This window comes from Delphinus delphis, chromosome X, assembly GCF_949987515.2.
Source record: "Delphinus delphis chromosome X, mDelDel1.2, whole genome shotgun sequence".
NCBI classification, from domain to species: domain Eukaryota; kingdom Metazoa; phylum Chordata; class Mammalia; order Artiodactyla; family Delphinidae; genus Delphinus; species Delphinus delphis.
The window spans coordinates 45962838-45985281 of NC_082704.1; the positions used below are offsets into that span (position 1 = coordinate 45962838).

Consider the following 22444-nt stretch of genomic DNA (forward strand, 5'->3'; position numbering starts at 1 on the left):
AGACTATTTTACCAAGTTTTAACTAAGTCAACCCTCAAAACAGCAACAACAAAATAGAAAAGTAGCTTTAAAAGATTCTTGCAAAGACAACAGATTGAGGATAATAATACCAATAATGCAAGTACAGAGGAACAAGAAAATACTAGACTGTTATATCTCCTACTCATAGGTCTGAGCCTTTCATCAGTCATATCATATGATAAAAGTAATAAAAATATAAGGCTGATAAGAAGCTGGTCCCACAAGATTAAAAATTAGTAAGGTAACTATCTGAAATATGCATGTATATCAATTATCACTGATGACTCTCATTTTATGTGCATATCGCACCTTAAAAATATTAGCTAATGATAGTATAAAGCTACCTCAAACTTGCAGACCATTTAAAATCCAAACATCTAGACCATGAGGAAAGGTTTTTCGACTTTCTCAGCAATAATTAGAATCATGTGATACGCAATCCAGTACTTAGTGAAATTTTGTAAACTTAATGACACATGTTTAGAAGACTCTTTTGAATGTTTTCTTTCTTTAATAGCAAAAGACAAAAGGTCCCATGACACTGGGGGAACACTTGGTAGAAGCAGCTGAAATAATACATGCAAAACAACATGGCAATAAACTAAAACACATTCCTTTGTCAGCAAATACTGTCAGAAGACACATAGAAATCATTGCTGAAAATTTGCTAAAACAAGTATTAGAAAAATTACTCAGTGTGGGAGGTTTATCATACAGCTGAATGAAAATACAGCTGTTTTTTCTTTTAAACAACTCAGCTTATATTATTTGCTAGATTGTTCCAATAATGAAATATAAAAACTACTTTTCTTTGACTTGCTAATGGAACAATGTAACAGAGAAAACATATTGCCAAAATAAATGATTTATTTAATAAAAGGATGTTTTATGAAAAAACTGTAAGTGGGAAGCATTCCTGAGTAAGGAAGGTTAGCCCACATATAAAATTTAAACCATTGCAAGAAAGAAGTTGAAATCAAAATACACACAGTGGTATGCAGAGTCAAGAATGTAGGTGTTTTTTGTTGTTTTTTATAAAAGCAAGATATTTCAAATACTTACAATATTTTAAAATGAGACAGGAAGTGAGCATGAAAACATGTATCTTACAGAGAGATTTCCAGCTATTTCATGACAAAGTATTTTAAAACTTCTGAAATTTCACATGACTTGGGCATTTTTCATTCACAAAAGGACAAGTAATCCCTTAAGAGTTAACAACTGGTGAGAAAGTAACTGCTTTTCAAATGAACTTCATTGAAAAAGCCACACACTGGCAGACACAACTGCCAGGTGGGTCTCCTTCACCCTTGCATGACTCACCTCTTCTTTCTTCTTCCGGGTATTAGGTACAATGTCTGCAGCGGACATGAGTAGACAAACATGGGGGCGGGGGTCTACACATTAAGTATGTGGAAGGAAAAATGCAAAAGCCCATGTCCCTGATGACATCTAGTGAAGCCCGTTTTTTAAAGCCCATTTTGAACCAATTTATTCACAAATATAAAAACGCAACACTTCAGATTAGTTCCAAGAACAACTGACCGTCATCAAGGGAGATGGAAATTTACTAGCCGTGGTTCAGCAGGAAACTTTTGCTTGATTCATGGATAGGACTGAGCAAAGTTAATACTATGATTTAATAAGTGTTGCTAATGATGTTCTCATTCCACTTGGACCTATGCATCGTTGTCAGATTTATGTTTCAACTATAACAGACATTAAACCAAATATCAAAATAAAATGGACTCGGAACTAAACCTTCTAATTAGTCTCTTTTTTAAAACAAGACATAAAAAATAATGACACACTGACATTGCTCTCACTAAAAAGTTATTAATCGCGACAGCAAAGGCTTTTGCACCGTTAATAAATAAAATTAACTCATTTTAAATCATTTTAAAATCTTGTTCATTGCATGTTTTTCTCATTCTTTTCTATGTCTGTATTTTATACATAGTATTAGTACATACATATATGTGTATATTTTATAAATAAAACATATTGGTGTTACTTGCTCAAATATATATATATATTTTTTTCTAACGGGATAGGAAATTAGAAAGTTTAGAGACTACTACACTAGTCCAGGTGTTGACACTTTTACTATAAAGGGCCAGACATTAAATGTTTCAGGCTTTGCGGGTCACAGGGTCTTTGTCACAACTACCCAACTCTGCAGTTACAGTGTAAAAGGAACTATCAACAATATGTAAACAAATGGCTGTGGCTGCATTCAACAAAATTGCATTTATGAACACTGAATTTCAGATTTTCATGTGTCCTGAAACAGTCTTCTTTTGATTTTCTGCAACCATTTAAAAATAGAAAAGCTATTCTTACCTTGGGAGTCATACAAAATAAAAACCTAGAGGCAGGGATAGTGTCTTTGCCATCTTTATGCTCCCCTGCACCTAACAAAGTATCTGGCATTCAGTAGAGAGTTGTCAAATAAACTTCTCCATGATACAGAAATATGTCTTTGCTTTTCCTTTTTTTTTCCCCACAATTACACCTTACGTTCTGCCATATCACCTCTACCCTTGACAGCAAGGATTTTCCTTGAGTTGCTCGCTCTCGCTCTCGCTCTCGCTCTCTCTCTCTCTCTCTCTCTCTCTCTCTCTCTCTCTCTCTCTCTCTCTCTCGCTCTCTCTCGCTCTCTCTCGCTCTCTCTCCCCCTCCCTCCCTCCCTCCTCACAACTTAGAACAGTACCTGGCATATAGAAGGCATTGGACCTTGATGAACTAAGTCATTCAAACTCTGAGAACACTTTAATGTCAAAAAAATAAAGACTGAAAATTCAGAAGTGACACTGGGTTTCGTAGTATATTCAGATCTTCTCTTTTTCCTCCCTGAGCCCCTGTGCTGGCTTAAGTACTCACAGTAGCCTATTCACAGCTGTCCTATTACCATGGAAATCCTGTGTTTACTTGCTTGCCTCCCTGACTAAATTCTGAGCTCTCCGGGGGCAAGGGAGGAACTGGATTTATCTGTGTACCTGCAGCATGTAGCACACGACCTGGCACACTGCACATATCAATACACGGTCGTGAAAATGCCTTCATGGCAAAAAACACTAGTGGAACTTTTCAAACAGAAAAAATACCTTAGGAAACATTTCTATGTACAAATCAAGAACAGAATCAGTGAATTGTGAAGTTTATCAGCTACAATCAGAGTAAATTTACAAACCTAGTTCCCTTAATTCCTCTTCCTGGGACTTCTATCCTACTACTCCCTTATTTGTGAACTTTTGGTGAGAATTATATTTCGGAAGGAAATTTAAAAGTGACCCAGATTTAGCTAACTTTGAGACCTGTTTACAGGGTAAGTTTTGCTCCTCCTTTATATGCTTTACTTGGGAATGTGTGTAAGAAAATAAAATGACTAGAAATGATGCTGGCGTTCTCTCAGTCCAATGATACAGAGTAAGGACATTGGAAATATAAATGTAAAAAATGGAAAGTAGGCTATCTAGATAATTTCTAAGGATCTAGCCATTCCTGAAAATTATTTCCATGCCTTATTATAGATTTTAAGACCTATGTTACCAATAACTTATTTTACAGTAACTTAACCTTTAATTAAAATTACTAATGCTGAGAGCACTAAAAGGTTCTCATCCAAGCTAACCAACTCCTAAAAGACTGCTGTTGGGTGAGAAAGAAACCCATGACAGCAGTCAGGGGAAAACAAGGACAGCACCTGGGGTCCAAAGTCAAACAGGCTCTCAAAACTGATGAAAGGCAAAAGTGAGAGAACAAAATGAAAAGCTTTGGGATTATTTATGAGTTCTACCAGATGGAATATGGGACAGATAATTTAATATTTATTGCATATGACTGTACAATCATTAAATTATGCCCAAAATGCAAAATATATTAATGTAAATTGCTGAACAGAAACAAAGTATAAAACATCACATTTGCATGTGGAATCATATATTAAACATTGCCTTTAATAACGGAAGTTGAAATGAAGTGTGCCTAGAAATTAATCATAAATCATTAATCATCACTAGCCTCATCTTTTGTATACAATTAAACTATTTAATTACCTATATTAAAACACAGTCCTTATTGACATATCTGTAGGACTCTAATGTGACCAACACCAGCTGGACTTCCACTCAATAGATCCTGTACTAGGTAAAAGAAATTAAATTCCAACTTGAACTTCCAAGACATCTCTGTATATTTATTTTTTTAAGCTTAAAATGGAAATCCCCTATCCCCTAAGCAAAAAAAAAAAAAAAAAAAAAAACAGTTTTAGAACAGTTGCATACAAAAGGGAAACAATATTCAAAAGGAAATGGACAGAGGGGGAAGGGTGAGCTGTGGCAAAGCGAGAGAGAGGCATGGACATATATACACTACCAAACATAAGGTAGATAGCTAGTGGGAAGCAGCCGCATAGCACAGGGAGAGCAGCTCGGTGCTTTGTGACCGCCTGGAGGGGTGGGATAGGGAGGGTGGGAGGGAGGAAGACACAAGAGGGAAGAGATATGGGAACATATGTATATGTATAACTGATTCACTTTGTTATAAAGCAGAAACTAACACACCATTGTAAAGCAATTATACCCCAATAAAGAAGTTAAAAAAAAAAAAGGAAATGGACAGTGTCCAGACACATTTCTCTCCTTGCTCTGATTGCATTATTCAAAAATGAGCTATCGCTATTAAACATTTAATAGTCCTTAAGCAGTATTCTCAATGTACAAAGACCAGTTCAGTTATTCTCAGCAAGCTCAAAGGCTATGATACCTTAACATGTTGAATAGTTATTCAATTACAGCATTATTAATTTCCGTATATTTAAAGTGTAAGGGAGAAGATATTTCACCAGTCCTAATTAGAGACAATACAAAATGTCTCTGATTAACATGCAAAAGATGATAAATATGAACCTCATTCAAATTTGAATTGGGGGTTAAAGGTGATATGTAATATTACAATAGTTCAGTCATCTTTTAAAATTACCCTCCCAAAAATGTGGAAGCAGTATTGTTGTCTTGGTCCTACTACTTTTACCCACTTGTGGAAGATTTGAAAACACGACTGGGCAGAAAAGGGGAACAGGAATCTTAAAGAGCAAGTATAGTTTATCCCATGCAGGTAAATATAAAAATCATATAAAAACGAGTGAGGGTATTTTTTTCCACTCCTGGAAGTTTTAATAAAAGAACCACTTTCTAATTTTCAATTAATAGGCAATGACCACACTCCAAGTACAAAATCCAGTTTTACAAACTACTGAACACATGCTGATAATAAATAGTGTGTGCTCCATGAAAAAAGCAGTCATCTAAAAGTTTCAAATTTAGAGATTTACATCCATCAGCAATAGCCATGGATACCCTTACTCAGAAGATGTGTCTATACTTGTTTCCTTGAGCAGCCACAATATGAAAAGTGGCATATCAATGCGTAGAACAGATGTCATTGTCAATGGAACGTTAGTAATCTACTAACTCACTAGTAAAGTAAAACCTAACCATTCAGATCTTTCAGTTAACTGGACTCATTCCAGGATTTTACTTGGCTATAAAGTGTCAAGTGATGTTTAAAATGAGCTATTAGTAGTTAAATACAAGTTACAGTAATCAAATAAAAGAATTAACACTTTTTTAAAAATCTGTAGTAATTTCAGATTGAGCCCAACATTGCCCTATTATCTACATCTACAAACCTGTACAGGGAGAACTTCTGTTGACAAATATGATCCTCAGACATAACAAGAGTTTCAATTATCAGAGTAATAGAGGATTTATTTGAATATTGCCTTTCATTACTTAAGCCTTTCACCAAAAGTTTCACCAAAATATATCATCCCCCAGAAATTCCAAATAATAAATTATATTAGCAATTTTAATGTAATATATTTCTTGTCAAGCGTCTCATACTCTGTTACTGTCTATAATGTGCTATTTTATGTAATTATTTTAAATGTTTCACTCCTCAAGGTATGCTATCCTAAAACACATACAATGTGTTTAGGCCCAACGGTCTAAACATTTGTGGTACTCTAAAGTGTAAAAAGTCTGAAAACAGGAATAGCACAATGAAGGATGAGAATCAAGAGAGACAAGATTGTCATAATAGCCATCAAGTAGGACAAGTACATCTATTACATTATTTGTACATGGAAGGACACCTACAAAGAATGAAATAAAAAAGGGAAATTTCATATCTGGAAATCTACTTCTGACGACTTAAGTGTCTTCTCCCAATCAACTTTGAAGATGGCATTTTAACAGTTTTCCAAAACTAAATTGTGGGCCTCTTTCTTTTCAATCGATGCTCTGGAAAAAGACAACCTTCTGTCATCAATAGGAAACATTCCTCCATCTCGCTTTACCTGCGAGGCAATGTATCTCAGAGTTGCCTTCTACTTCCACTTAGTATGCGTGCAAAGAAAGTGTATTAATTTTACATTTAGCTTAAATGAAATATTATTAAAGATAGAGATTACCAAAATGCCAATTTTTTAGATTTTTATGTACCTAAATTTAAGTTTGAGCTCAGCCCCGTATTAGCTAAGGCAAGTTACAGAACCAATTTCTTTAGCCTCTCTCTAAGCTTTAATTTCCTGATCTGAAAAATGCAGTATAACTATGTTGCCTTCTTTGCAGCACTGTCACAAAGATCAGCTGAAACAATACATGTAAACTGCTCAGTTACATGCTGGGCCCAAGGGTGCACAGTAAATGAAAGCTGTGAAAATTCATAAAATAAGTTGTTCACTTAACCTGATTACAGACAAACTGAAGATAATAAAGAAAATGCAAAATGTTCAATGTACAAGTAGACTTCTCTCAAAGAAGAGATACAACCCTTAAAAAGTTTTTTATTGATCTTTTGTTGTTACTTTTAAGCAAATCATAATTGTCTGATTTCCTTTTCCAACATTCCCATGGAAGGAAAAATTCTCATTAGGGAAAATGTGGCACCAAGTTGTACCTTTCTTTAAGTCACATTTATGAATCCACAAACAAATCTTTTTAAAAACATAACATATTTAAAGAGGAAAGTGGTAATTTGTTGATGAAACATTAGAATTAAAATTCAAACCACAAAACGGAAATATTGTAAAAGGTTTGAAAACATAGTAAATGCTGTACACAAATTGAAAAAATTTATAAGTGCCAGGAATCATTTTTGCTTACAGCTATCATCATGTAAAAGGCATGTGTGTGTCACTGAAGCAAATGAAGAGGGTAGTAGAGGAAGATATCGAAGAGGTAAAGTGGGGATCAGATCATACAGGGCCTTACAGGCTCTTATAAGGATACTGGCTTTTGTACCCTGAGGGAAACAAGAAGCCATAGTAGAGATTTGAGAACCCAAGTGACATGACATTGTTCAGGTTTTAAAAGGGTAATGTTTCTGTGTTGAGAATATACTGCAGAGGGTCATGGTGGAAGCAGGGAGACCAATGAGGAACTGTGTTAATCCTAATAGTTCTACCACTATTGTAGCAGCCTAGGTGAGGCTTCAACTAGTATGGGACCAGTGAAGGCGGTAAGAAATGGTCAGCTCTTGTAAGTACCGTACTTTGAAGGAAGAGTGCATGGGTTTCCTAGTCAATTGAATGTGGAATGTGAGAAAGAGAGAGTAGACAAAGACAATTCCAAAGTTTTAGGCCTGAGTAACTGGACAGATGGATATACCATCAACTTAGAAGGGGGAGACACTGGGAGGAGCAGGTTTGGAGGGGAATATCAACAGTTTGGTTTTGGATATGTTACTTTTGAGAAGTCTACTGACCAATCAGAGAGAGATGTCAATTATGAAGTTTGATTATGAGAGTCTAGAGTTCAGACACGAGGACTAAGCTGTAGGTAAATTTGAGAATTGTGAGAATAACAGTGGAATGTAAAGCCACAGTACTGGTTGCAATCACAAAAGAAGATAGTGTAGATAGAGAAGAGAACATGTCCAAGGATGGATCCCTGGGCCTCTCCAACATTTAAAGGTTGAGGACATGGAAAGGAATCCACAAAGAAGATTAAAAAGCAGCAGCCAAAGAGATAGGAGGAAAGCCAAATAAAGGGGGAGCAGGGGGCGATTTATGGCCAAATGCATCACCTGCTGCTGATAGGTCAGTTAAGATGAGAACTGAAAACTGAACATGGGACTCAGCAGCATAAAGATCTCTGGTGACACTGATAAGAGCCATTTTGATGGAATGGTGGGATGGAAGCCTGGCTAGAGTGAGTTTAAGACAGAAAGTAAGACGAGAGAAATGAGAAGCAGTGAATATGAACAAAATTATTAGGAGGTGTCTTCCTTCAAAGGAGAGTAAAAATACAGTGGTAACAGGCAAGGGAGATAAGGTCATGAAAAAGTTGTAAAGTGAGATAGCACATTTGTATGCTGCTGGGAAGGGCAGAAGAGAGAGGAAAAAATGATTGGAGCAATGTCCTTCAGTAAGTAGGTCTAAAGGAATGGAACCTTGTACACAAATGGAGGGACTGGAAGATGACATCTATGGTGGTGATAGGTAGCAAGACTGCAGATACTCAAACTTAGGTAGATGTGGTGGTGAGAGTCTGTGGAAGTTCTCTTCTGATCACTTCAGTTTACTCAGTAAATTATGCAGCAAGCTCATCAGCAGAGCATAAAGATGGGTAAGAGTTCTGAGGACTGAGCAGCAAAGTAAAGGTGTGAAATAGTCATCCAGAAGCACAGTGGAGGGAATGGAGTAGGGACATAGAAGATGACTGTGTGAAAACAGAAGGGCCTACTTGGGGCTTTGGAAAAGGAATCTGTTTCAGAATCATGAATAGAGCACCACTGGATTAGAACAGGCAAAACCTGGAGGACAGGAGGAAGACCAGATAGGAGGCTACTTTCGTAGCCCGTGAGAAAAAGCCAGAGAGGGATACTGCCTAAAGCAGGGCAAGAGCATCTGGAGGACAACTGAGGAAACAGACGTAAAAGTCATTGCAAAAGCAGAACCAATGGGATTTGGAAAGCAATTAGACGTGACTGAGAAAATGAATGGCGTGGAAGAAGGCCCGTAAGTGTTGAGCTAAAGTGAACTGGAGGGTGGCAATGCCACGATAAACTAAAAGAACTATTTCACTACTGCAAAAATTAGTAACCGATTGGTTAGCTGATTAAAGGAGTAAGTAGCATTTGAGTGAAGTTTGAGTAAAGAGAAGAAGAGTTTAAAATAAGATTTAAAAGTTTGATTAATGTCAAAGAATGTTTGTTTCTGTCGTTGTTGGTTTGGGGTGATTAAGATAAGACAACCGAGTTGCAAATTGAGGGGAAACTGAAGAAAGAACAGAGCTTTATTTGCTAAAAGAAGGAAATGCAACAAACATTTATAAAATTATTTTTATAGAAAGTTTTATGCCAGGCACTATTCTAGAAATATCATCTCATCCTAAAAATAACCATATGAGGTAGACCCTCTTATACCTTTGTTACAGTTATGGAAAATAAAGTGTAGAGAGGATGTATCACCTTCACAGGGTAATGTGATTAATGGCAGAGGCAGAACTCAGCCTCAAGGCTGAATGACCCCAAAGTCCAAGCTCTTAACCACTACACAAACATGCCCTGTAAAATTAAGGGCCTGGAAAAGGTAATATAGGTCGTTTAGCTTCCGAGAAGAGTTTCAGAGCTAAAGATCTCAGAGGTGGAATCATTCCAAAGAGTGACACAGTCCAAGGTGTAGTCATGTCTATAATTAGCTAAATACATGGATGCAAAGGTCAGAATTCAGGAAACCAAGGAACTAAGGGCAACAATGTGATGGCAAGGTTATCAATGTAATAGCTGAAATCACCAAAACGAATAGCAAGGGAAGGGTCAAAAGGATAGCCAGATGCTATCATCATCATGGCTGGTCAGCAGATAATAGAGTTTACAAGAGAAAGGGTTGTTGAAAGATGTTCAAAGAATTTGACATAGAAGGAGCAGCCGGAAAGAGGGTGTACCATAGGACTAGGAGGAAAGGCTGAAGAGAGTGGGAATGTCAGGACTTGTGACAAGGGAAAAGCTGGATGTCAGCTCTGGCTAGACAGAAGGAACATTAAAGGAAAAGTTTAAAGATAAAGGGAATTTGTATTCATTCAACAACTTTCAATTACGAGTGGGGTTGGGGGCGGGGTGGTAACAAGATGTTCCATAATGGGCAGAGTAGAAGGGTCTAGATTTCCAGTATTCTTAACCTCTTCTTTTGGTATGGGTAAGGAGACCTTTGAAACTCCTGTGGACCTTAACTCAAAATGAATAGAGATTCACAAAAAAAAATTTGCCATGATAAGTGGGACAGAATTAGAAATTAATGAATCATGAATCAGGATCTCCACTTCTCTGATCAAGGAAACCAATCCAAGATGGCCCGATGCCTCATCTCTCCCCTCTCTTGGTATAAACTGCTGAATAATCAAAGTATTATATTTATTATCTAATGTAAGAAATAATCTAGATCACAAGCTATAAAATATAAGAAGTATGCTAGAAAATATAGATGGTATGACTGTTGATAATAGAACAAACTTGGAGGAATTCATTCTTCTGTCCCCTCTACTGTTTTGTTTCGTTTTGTTTTTTTACACTCTGTCCTCCCAACTCTATTTCATATACCTAACAAGATACCTTATATTGTTTTCAGAAAAGTGGACTTAGACCTGTTTTGCTTTATAGAAACAGAAACACAAGTTAGGTAGTTAAAAAATTGATTCAGTGTGCCACAGACTACTGAATACTAGAGAACAAGAATAAGTAAGACAGCCCCCCCTTTTAGGAGCTCATAGTGGAAGAGACAGACATATTATAGCTCAAAACGACAGATGCTTTCGAAAACAGTTCTGTTGTATCAACAAGTTTCTGGTCTCTCCTTTATGTGATATAAACACAGTCCATACAAACAGCCCTACTTAGAACCCAGTGCTACTCTGGGCACATGCATTTTAAAATTACAACAAAATCAGGGGGTCTAACTTACCATCATTTTTTCAAAGAGATCCAGTACTTCCTTTTCGGACAAATTCAAAGATCGTTCATCATATAATGGCTGAGCCGCTGGAAACTCACTCATCGCAACTTGAGAATCAATAGGATGTTGGATAAGAGGTTTTTCTTTTTTGACAGTAGATTTCCTAAAACTTGTAATTCGGTCACGCTGCAAACAGAAAAAACAAGAAGCCCTAAGGAAGAGATCAAGAATCACGAACAAACATGAAGAACTGAAACATCAAAATAGCACTTAGGAATCATTATTGTCTTTTGACAAAATGTTATTTTAAGCAGCAAGCTCCAGTTAGAGATTGTACTATTTTGAAACCTTGAAGTAGCTCTGCAGCCGCAGAAATCTAGGGAGTGAAAAGTATTCCTCAAAAGTAAAACTTAGTCCCTTGTCATTTCTGTTCTGCACAGTAACTAGGTCAGAAAAGTCCGGCCTCAAAGTCGTGTGGTGGTTTGAGAGAGAACGTGTCTTTGGCGGCAACTTTCAAACTATGAGAAAAAAAAACAAAGAAAAGAAAAGAATATCCAATTCTAAGGGGGAAATTATAGTAATGTTTCTCTTCTTCAAAGCACCAAAATAATTGTGACAAGTATCTATGAATACTTTGGCAGTGTAGTAGTAGAATACAATGGTTAAGAGCATGGACTCTGGAGCCAGACTACCTAGATTTGAATCTGCAATTTACTAGGTCTGTTACCCTGTGCAAATTACCTGGTCTCTCTATGACTGTTTCCTCATCTCTAAAATAGGGATAAGTTAATGTATGTAGGAGGAAGGAAGGAGGGAAGGAAGGAAGGGAGGGAAGGAGGAAGGGGAGACAGAGAAAGCAACAAAGAAACAGTTATTGTGAAATTTAAATAAGTTATATGTTTAGTGTACTTAGCTACTCTTTATTACTATTGTTGTTGTTACTATTACTATTATTATTATTACACACACCTTTTTCTTCCCTAAAACGTGGGACCAACAAGGAAGCACAACAAAATTAAAAACATTACCTTTTTGCTCTGGAAATATAACATAAACAGAAATATCTTATTCCTACAAATACTACTACGAAGAACTTGCTATTTTATGGATATTGACTTGGAACCATTGATTCCACGTACAATCTCTAATAATTAGCTTGCGATTTCACATAAAGTGAGTTAATGACTCCACTTGCATGTAAATAGGCCATTCTGTTTTAAACCACAGAACACTGGACATCAAAAATTAGTAATAACCATAAAACTGAATACAACTCAGTTTTATTCTGGTTTCTGTTAGGAAGCACATGCATGCATACTGTCAGCTCACGTTAAACAAGCAGATATGTTAGGTATCAGGACAGTGCCTCGTCACTGCCACATTACCAAGTCCTTATAAATCACTTCAACAGTATAAAAAGCATACAGAAGTTCTTACCACAATTATGTTGACTTCTGTTGACCCCCATTAAAAGAACATACTTTTTTTTTGATTCAAAGAACACTTTTTTTTTCTAAAAGGTGTACTTTGAAAGAAATATGAGCAGTTTTAAGCAGCTTATTTAGGATTCCAAAAATGATCTTAGTACATGGTTGCTTACAAAGAGATTATGTAAATCATAATATTTTAGAGCTGGGAAGAAACTTGAAAAATCATCTAGGCCGACTCTCTCACTTCACAGAAAAAGTGACTCGCTAAATTCACGAGTCCCTGGTTCCTAGCCCAGTGTTCACATAAAGATTCATTTCTTCGAATCACCTTCTATATTTTCATATTTTCTTTTAAATTTGAATGTTTTTGAGGAAAATTAAGTTAGATTAGATATGTAATAACCAACTCAAACAACTCAAGAAAAAACATTAAGCAATCCCAAATAAGCTGAGTACATAACCAAGAGTCAAATTTCACTAAAAGATATGGTGGACACAAAAGCATTTAAATATGCAATCGACCATTAAATCAACATATCTCTGTTCCTTTCCCTTCATATCACTTAATATTTACTTTTGCAGTGCTGGCTTTTTTACTGAGTAGCATTATTTACATATATATTTGATCTTCCACTATGCTCTTCACTTTGATCTAGAAAATTGGCTTTTGCTTTCAGCTATATCTTGATAAGAAAATAAAGTTAAGCCACATACTTTCACTTCCTTAAATCATGAACGATATTCTACATTATTTGTAGACAGGTAATTTCACAAAGAAAAAATACTTAAAATACCACATTTTAAAAGCTTAGCTATAAAAGGGCACATTTAAATTTTAAGCCCATAACTTTTAATAAGTTTTACTACGATAGACTCAGATCAAAAATATTTGAGGATTTTAAATATAATACCACATTTCTAACATAATGTACTTAACTTCCTTTCCATTTTAAATTAATTTCCTTTACTGTTAATATTAATGCTTAACATATTCAGAGTCAATTTACATGGCTATCGAGAAAGGAAACATTTGTGTTTTCCAGAGTTAGATTTATACTGATTTTTTTTAATTAGCTAAGGTATATATCAGGATGGTAATATCAAAATTATTTTGAGAACACATACAATTGCTTATGTTTATATCAAAAAAAGAAAAGCCACTCTATTGACAATTCTTCCATCTACTGTACTTTGTAAACATCTAGACTTTTTATATCTTTACATATATCAATGCTTTAATGTCCACCCACTTTAATAAAAAGGCAACATGCATAAGTAAATGATAACATGCTAAGTCCACCTTACCACATCATCTGCCAAAGTTTTTATTTGAATGTTCTATTAAAACCAAAAAGGAAAAAAAAAATACCTGTCAGATAAGAGAAATTCACAGATCAAACAAGAAAATAATTGAATGATTCTCATTTTTTATTTTATCAACTATAATTCTTCAAAGAGAATTAGAAACTTTAAATCTATGAACACATTCTTTACAAAAGAAAAAAACAACTTATTAAGGATTAAAAATGAAGGTCTGGTGAAGGGAGTGTCTCTTCGTTTTTGAAGATGACTCCCAAGTTCCCAAAGTCAGATTTGGAACAGACATCACTACCACAGTGCTCAAACGTGAGAACAGATATAAAAAAGTCATAAGCCCTTTCAAGATTTTTCAAAGTTTTAGAATGAATAATCATATTTTTGAGATACATAAAACTTTTAAAAACATGAACAACAGGAAAAATGTCACATTTAATAGTAATGACATATAATGAAACAGCTCAGTCTAGAACTCAGTTGCATCTGATAGATAATTTAACGAACACCTTTATAAATATTCTAGATAACATTGAACTTACTGATTCTGTTAATATATGCCCATTTCTCAAAAACTCCAACACTTTCTTTTTTTTTTTGCATGTGGTTTTCTACTTCTAATGTTGAGAATCATTGGAAATGGTATAGTCTAGTTAATAAAATACAGTGGTTAATAAAAACTACCACATAGAGTACAAACAATACTGGAGTAACAAAGCAATATTAAAGTAAGCAAAGTAACAGCTAACAATTTAGTAATCTTCCAGGATTCAGAAGATACTTCAAGATCTTACAATAACATACAATCAGCACAAAAGCAGTTATTATTATATTATAAATATGTTGAAATATGTTGTAGTGCTAGTTAAGAGATGTGATTAGGAAAGAACCATATTTTTTAAATCACCTGTTAGGAACTGAAATTAACCCTTCTGCCACAACCTGTATACTTATTTCCTACAACAAAACAGAAGCTGAATGATGTACATCATGCATGCTCACATCCCTTTTAACTAAGAAAAATATGGTCGTATCACTGGTGGGGAGAATTCCATTAAGAGTTTTAAGTGAGAATTATTTCGTCACAGGATCTCATAAAACTGTCTTCAAATATCACCAACTAAATGCTGTTAAAGATCATCCTCCCCTCCAGTAGTTGGGACAAATATACTATTATATGTGTAGTTCTTTTTCTACTTTTAATACATCTATTCCCTCAGGGATCTACACTTCTATGTCTTTGTACTATGTCTTCATCACATCCTGCTGACACAAACCCCAATCAATCTTTACTGCCTAGAAAAAAGAAAAGAAGGGGGATTACTTTTATCAGAACTGAAGCCTTTTTAAGAGCGATCAGTTCACCCTAGGACTATCTCTACCTGGTATTTTCTCTTTAATTTTCCCTGTGGGGTACAGAAAACTGTTCTATGCACAGTGACAAGCTTCATGATTTCCTGTCATGTAAAATCAGAGTGAGAAATGTCAAAGTCTCAAAAGTGCCTCAACTACCCTGCTACCATCCAGATATGTACCTGTCCACCTGTGTTATTTATTAGACAGATTATACAGTTCTTCAAGCAACCCCTGCTTTTCTTTTCTTCCCATCCTTTGAGGTTATAAACTCAAGATTGGAAACATATAAATCTTCAAAGTCAATATGTAAATTCGGGGAAAATAAGATTTTAGTCAAATTCTCTAAGTTAAGGTACACATATGTCTCGAATGCCTTAAGTCTGTATCTCAATTGAATATATGTTGATAGTTTAATCATGGGGGACAGAAACAACAACAACGAAAAAGCATTGCTAGCAATAGTCCCACCTTGTCTTATGGGAAGAGACTTGAGTTTTCTCCTCTTCTCCCACCTCCACTCTTTTTTTTGAAATTAACATATTTTTGTCCATATTAAATCCCACAGTATGGAGTTAGACACTATTAAATTGGATGAAATTTGAGATAATCTGGTCAAAACCTCTCAATTTACAAATGGTGAAACTGAAGCTTGAAGAGGCTAAGTGACTCGCCCATGGACCACAGATCTGGTTGTCACTAGATACTAACTCTTCGTCAACATATGGCCTCTTCAGGTGGTATAATTAGGCTGTAGGATATTAGCGTTGAACTACTGAATTGAAACAGTTCATGGTAACCTCAAATTCACAGATATGCCCCAAGCCCCATCAGTTTCCTTTTCCTTTGGGTAACTGCCTTTTGCCATCATTACCAGGGGGTCAAGTATCATCCCGAAGAGCATTCCCCTGGCAACCAAAGTCCTTCCCTAACACGTCTTATGTGTCACCTGCTAAATTCATTTTGACCAATATACACTAATGTTCTTCCAGTGGCTGGTTATTTTTCATATACAAACTATATACAAATTTAGATTCTTTGGTCTTTCATAATTCTTCATTCCTAATTATATCTTACTACTGCCACAACTGTAAGAATCAGAGCTGTTCTCTCAGCTCTCTAGGTGGGTAATAGGAGGGAAAATAGAGTAGGAAAAAGTGGGTATATAATTAATAACCCAGTGGAAACACTACATGAGCACCAAGGGTTGTCACAGAGGGTTAGGACAGACTTACAAAAATAGGGTCATGTTTATAGTAATGGTTACCATCCAATTTTAAGACTTCCATGTCACCTTGGTCTCCTCCCTCTCTTCAATCCCTACAGCCAAAACAGTTGTCAAGTTCCACGGTGATCTTTCTGCAGTTTCTTCTTCATTTCCGCACAAACCATCCCAGTTTAGAGTCTAATCACTGGCAGTAGCCTCCTAATAATAACCTCTGCCACCATTCTCTCCTCATTGCCAAAGTCATCTTCTTCAAGCAAAGACATGGTTCAAGTCACCATCACATCACCTCTTCCCTAGATTTCTGTAAGAACCTCCTAACCTATCTCCCTTTTTCCACCTTTACCCTGCTATAGTTCATTCTGAACACATTGAGGAAGTGACAGTATTAAAACCCAAGTCAGTTTGCAGCCAATTAAACCAACTATGCTCTTTTCCCTGTGGGGGCCAGGTGTGCAATGGCTGCAAACAGCAGCCTCCTCAGTAGTGTATGCAGCCTGTTGCCTGTATGTGTTGCCCTAAGGGACCCTGGAGACAGCCCTTTCCAGTGGACATTCGTGACTGGCATGCTGCCCCCAATCTAGTCTCCAGACAGGTATACGCGGTGCCTTTGGAAAGCCCCAGGGCACAGTGGCCGGGGTCCACATTGGCCACGTCATAATGTCCATCCACACCAAGCTGCAGAGCGAGGAGCACGTGTTTTAGGCCCTGTGCAGGGCCAAGTTCAAGTTCCCTGGCTGCCAGAAGATCCACATCTCCAAGAAGTGGGGATTTACTAAGTTTAATGCAGGTGAATTTGAAAACATGGCGGCAGATAGGCGGCTCCTCCCGGGTGGCTGTGGGGTCAAATACATCCCTAAACGTGGCCCCCTGGACACATGGCGGGCCCTGCACTCATGAGAGCCTTGAGGCTGTCCCCTCTTTACTCACGTGCACCAATAAATCGTACTTTCCTGTCCAAAAAAAAAAAAAAAACAAAGAAAAGAAAAAGCTAAAGAAATCTGAATAAACCATGGATTTTAGTCAGAAAAAAAAAAAAACCAAGTCAGATCATGTCACTCCTCTGCTCAAAACTTTTCAATGGCACCCTATTTTCACTCCCAGTGAAAGTCAAAATCGTTACAATAACCTGCAAGGCCCTATGGAGCTGCATACTCTTCATATCCCTCTGACCTCATCTCCTATTACAGTTCCTTTCATTCACTCAGCTCTAGTCACAGCAACCACCTCACTGTTCCCCATAAGGCAATAAGCCACATACACTGTCTCTTCCCTCTGCCTGGAATGCTCTTTTCTGTTATCCATATGCTTTCCTCCATCACTCCTCCCCCTTTCAAGTTCTTGCTCAGGGAGACCTACTCTGTCCATCCTATTTAAATGGAAACACCCACCTCCTCCACACTCTCCTGACCTGCTTTAGCATGCTCTGATTTCCTTTTTTCAATAAAACTTACGACATTCTCACATAGTCTATAATTTATTTCTGTCTGTTTCTCCCACTAAAAATGTGAGCTCCATAAGAACCAAGGTTTTCATCTGTTTGTTTCAGGGATGTACCCCAATGCCTAGATCAGTGTTTGGCACACAGAACTCAATAAAAAATTATAAATGACTATTACTTGCCCATCTGTATTCAATGGCTCCTGATGACCTACAGAATAAAGACTAATACCCTTAATACGGCATTCAAAGCCCTATATTATTCAGCCCTAGGCTACCTTCTACGTCTTCCCTCAATGATCTGTGCGCTACGGAAAAATGGAAATCCTTTTCCCACCGCATGCCTCATTATGTCCTGTTTGTGCACCCACTCTTCCCTCTACTGGAATGTCAATCTGGCTAGGTACCTTTCTATTTCTAGAGCTTCCCTTGAGTTTAAAGTTTGGTTATTCATAAACCAAATGTGGACCCATGGTCAAAAATGGAGGAGAACTATGCTTTGTTTAGTGTCTTCTTAAAGACTATTTTTTCCTAAAAGGCATCTTTAAGAATGATAGAGCACCTTAAGACAAAGAGGAAATTATATTCACGTAAAAAATTATCCCAATTACTTGTAATAGAGAACCATAAAGAAAAACACTCTGCTTATGATTTCTTGATTTACAAGTTTCATTCAACTACAGACTGGATATCCTATATAACTATGTACATTTGACTGATATGGATATTTTTCTCATAGATTTCCCTCATGTAAAACTCTGCTGTCATAAATATCTTCTTGAGACCATTACTTAGAACTCTACAACTATTCAGAAAAGAGAGACAAATGTGGTCTATTGAAAAGAAAAATCTTTAAGGACATTTGAAGAGTTTGAGTTTAGGAGGGGGCCATTTTTGGCCACTGCACATTAAAAATACATTGAAATTATTGTATAAATTACACTTAAGTTATCTGCAATAGAAAATAAATTATTTCTGCTGCACAACTGTTTTTATACATTAGTCAAAAAAAGAGAAAGTTACAAAAGGAGAACAATAACAAAACACCACCAACATGAAAAAAGTTCAGAGAGCTGTAAAGAGCTATCTCTTTGACAAGATTCAATCGCAGTCATTTTTATGTGAATTGACCTGTAAAACATTTTTAAATGGTTGTATTAAGATACAGTCTCATTTATAACGATGTTCTACAGGGACAAGCTCTCAAATTTTATCTGAATGTAATTTATATAGGTGCATGCACCTCTCTCTCTCACACCACTGGCAAGCAGACATTATGGATTTTACTCCTGTGTAAAAACTATAGAGCTACTATGGAGTTAAAACAACAACAAAAAATGACCAAAAAAATGTTTATCAGAGTCACACCCCTGAATTAAAAGCACTGATTAAAGTCATTTTAGTAAGTTTTTATTGCAAATCTAAATCTATAATGGTCATTAGGATGAGGGCATATTACACCAATAAGTATAGTGACCATATATTTTCATTAAAATCAACTCTAGAAAAGCAATACGCTTGTGAATTAGTCAAGCAATTAGAGTTTATTAAACTTCATTTATGAACAGTTATATTAAATATAACTTACTACAGTACTCTATGAGTACTGCATAATTATAAAAGTTTCACTCCAGAGTCTCAACCCCTTAAGAATAAGAGAAATGGATGATTTACTTACAAACTCTAATACTGAAGTTCTGATTGAAATGCAGGAGCCATTATTGCAAGAAAATTAAGTTTTAATTTTCTCAATCAGGCAGAAATTAACAAAAACAGCAAGATGTAAAGATTCGACTCTCTTATGGCTAATGTTACATGGTAATACAATGTTTTATAAACATCTTGAAATTACTCCAGTACCACAGAAATTGGACAACTGAATTGCATACATTTCAAAAGTCTCACCACCAACTCAAAAACTTGGCCACACTTCTTCAACTTTGACTATTTTCTTCTCTTTTAGAGAAAGTAAGTTGGCCATCACAATAAAGATGAAGGGTCAATTATTTACCCAGCTTAAATTTCTTAATCTCTGAGTAGGGCAAGGCAATATAATATAGAAAAGCATGTTCAATTCAATTGAACAAATATTTGAGCATCTACTATGCACCTGTTCAGTGCTGGGCACTAGGAATACAACCATAAACAAGATAAGCATGCACCTTACGGAAGCTGTAGTCTAGTCAAAGATCAAATGAATGAAAGAACAATCACAACAGAGGAATTCTGAGAGCACTGTTCGGGTGGTACTCTATCATAACCTCCATATACTTTCCAAGTAAGAAGGGCCTTTAAGAAAGGTCATCCATCTCAACCAATGATCCAGGGTTTGAAATCTCTAGATGACATCCCTGACCAATACTGATTCAGATCAGCAGCAGTCACAGAAGGAAGTAATTATTCTTCAAAGTGCTGCCTTTCAACTTTTCAGATCCTGGATTCACCCTGAACTTTACAAATCAGTAAGACCAATCAAGACAATTCAAGGCTATTTAACCATCTGGCAACCAAGCTGAACATTCTGTTCAGCTATTCAAATCCCTTTACTATGAAGATTGTTTTAGTTGAGTACCTCTCTGTTGTGTTTCACCAACAAAGGTATATATAATCTGATTTTTAGAACTGAGATCAACGTAGATAGAGGTTTGATTCTAAGAAGACAGGAGGAAAAGAAAAATTGGCTTTCAAACCCATTGAACTATTACTGCTTGTATTTAAAATTACTCTAAAACATTTTTTCATCTCCTTTCTAACAGTAAGGGGCATTTTCAGACACCCACGTGTCCTCTTAGGCACTGCATTCTTCCATCACCATTAGCACTTCCGAATAGATGATAGATCAGCTGGCAGTGTGCGAGGCACTGGGATTTAAAGAGACATGGCCCTGACCTCAAAGGGCAAAAGCCTAGTAGTTGAGAAGATGAAGTTACAGGCATTAAGCTCCAATTCTCCACCTTACTTTGCTACTGTGAGCATCTCAAACTGTCCATTTCATCATTTTAATAGAGCAATACTTTTCTATACTTTTCTATTTTTGTAACCAAAAGGACACCATCTCAGAAGCACTGTCAAATCAAAAGCCTCAAGTGTGAACCCACCTGAGCTCTTGGCTACTACAAATCATAATTCTTTCTACCATTTTTACAACAAGAAAAAAATTCCTTTTCGGATTTGCTTCTCAAGATACTCTTTCAATATAAAGAACAAAATGTGTATCTACCAGAAATCAAATATGACATCACAGTATAGGGCTTCAGTTTTCTTCATGAAGCAAAAGACCATGTTAGTTCACTGGATAAGTTTCAGAAATCTGTCACAACAAGTTCTTCTCAAGCTTAAATTAATTGTCTTGCCACGAACTTCAATATTTAACTGCCAAGAGGGGTGTCTATGATATGGAAATCCAGCAGTCTCTTCTGTGTAACAAGAATGTTCAGCTTGGGCTTCCCTGGTGGCGCAGTGGTTGAGAGTCTGCCTGCTGATGCAGGGGACACGGGTTCGTGCCCCGGTCCAGGAAGATCCCACATGCCGCGGAACGGCTGGGCCCGTTAGCCATGGCCGCTGAGCCTGCACGTCCGGAGCCTGTGCTCCGCAACGGGAGAGGCCACAAGAGTGAGAGGCCCATGTACCACAGAAAAAAAAAAAAAAAAAGAATGTTCAGCTTAAGGACTAGGGGTGAAGCGCTCAAGAAACATACGTTTTAGAAAACGAATTTATGGTTACCAAAGGGGAAAGGTACGGGGTGGGGGAGATAAATTAGGAGTTTGGGGTTAACAAATACAAACTACTATACATAAAATAGATAAGCAACAAGGACCTACTGTACAGCAGAGGGAACTATATTCACTATCTTGTAATAATCTATGCAGGAAAAGAATCTGGAAATGAATACATATATGTATGTATGTATAACTGAATCAGCACAACATTGTAAAGCAGCTATACTCCAATAAAAATTAATTAAAAGGAGAGGAAAAAAAACTGAATCACTTTGCTGTACACCAGAAACTAATGCAACACTGTAAATCAACTATACCTCAATCAAAAGAAATTAATAGAGAAATAAAAATAAAATTTTTAAAGAAATGTATGTTTGCCACTTAGGTCTTAAAAAACGTTCATGCTAATGAATTAGAGGAAGTCACTTAGTACCTGAATTAATCAGAAACAATTGCATGAATAATCCAGGTTTTTCAAGTAGTAACTTCTTCTGTAGGTACTAAACCATTTCAAATGGGAAAACTGTTGGGATGTGAAAGTTCTTTATAACTCTACGAATAAAAAGCAACAGAAATGAAAAGAAAGCCAGCTTTGCCCAGCAATTGTACATAATAGATACTCTTAGATCAATGAGTTAGCCAAGTGGGGCTCAATATTTAATAAATTTTTACCTTCTCTGTTTTAAAAAAAAGACAGATGTCTCCACCAAACATTAATGTTTCAGAACCCATCACAGGCTCAGCACTTTGTGGCAAAGAGAAGTTTAAGACGCGATTCTGCCCTTAAGGCATTAATCTAACCAGGGAATGAAAACTAACCACAGAGGAGATTCTGAGGTATGTTCCTGCTCTTCCTCCCTGGGCACTATCACATGTCCTGTCTTACTATTTTCATAGCAGAACCACTACCTGAAATTATCTGTCCACTTACCTATTTACTTACTTATGTTCTAGCTTCTAGAAAACAAGTTCCCTAATAGCAGAG

General features: G+C 36.4%; 1 protein-coding gene and 1 non-coding gene across 2 annotated transcripts in view; one reads left to right on the forward strand and one right to left on the reverse strand.

The window, feature by feature from the left end:
* Positions 1 to 22444, reverse strand: part of DIAPH2 (diaphanous related formin 2) — an 890580-nt gene that overhangs the window by 815935 nt on the left and 52201 nt on the right. Inside the window, exons 2-3 of the mRNA XM_060003112.1 lie at positions 13714 to 13746; positions 10988 to 11164 (exon numbers count right to left, since the gene is read on the reverse strand). Coding sequence (XP_059859095.1) covers positions 10988 to 11164; positions 13714 to 13746 — 210 coding nt within the window. The remainder of the gene's footprint in view (positions 1 to 10987; positions 11165 to 13713; positions 13747 to 22444) is intronic.
* LOC132419068 (small nucleolar RNA SNORA70) lies at positions 16706 to 16840 on the forward strand. Its single transcript, XR_009518084.1, has one exon. It is a non-coding gene; the product is annotated as a small nucleolar RNA SNORA70 (small nucleolar RNA).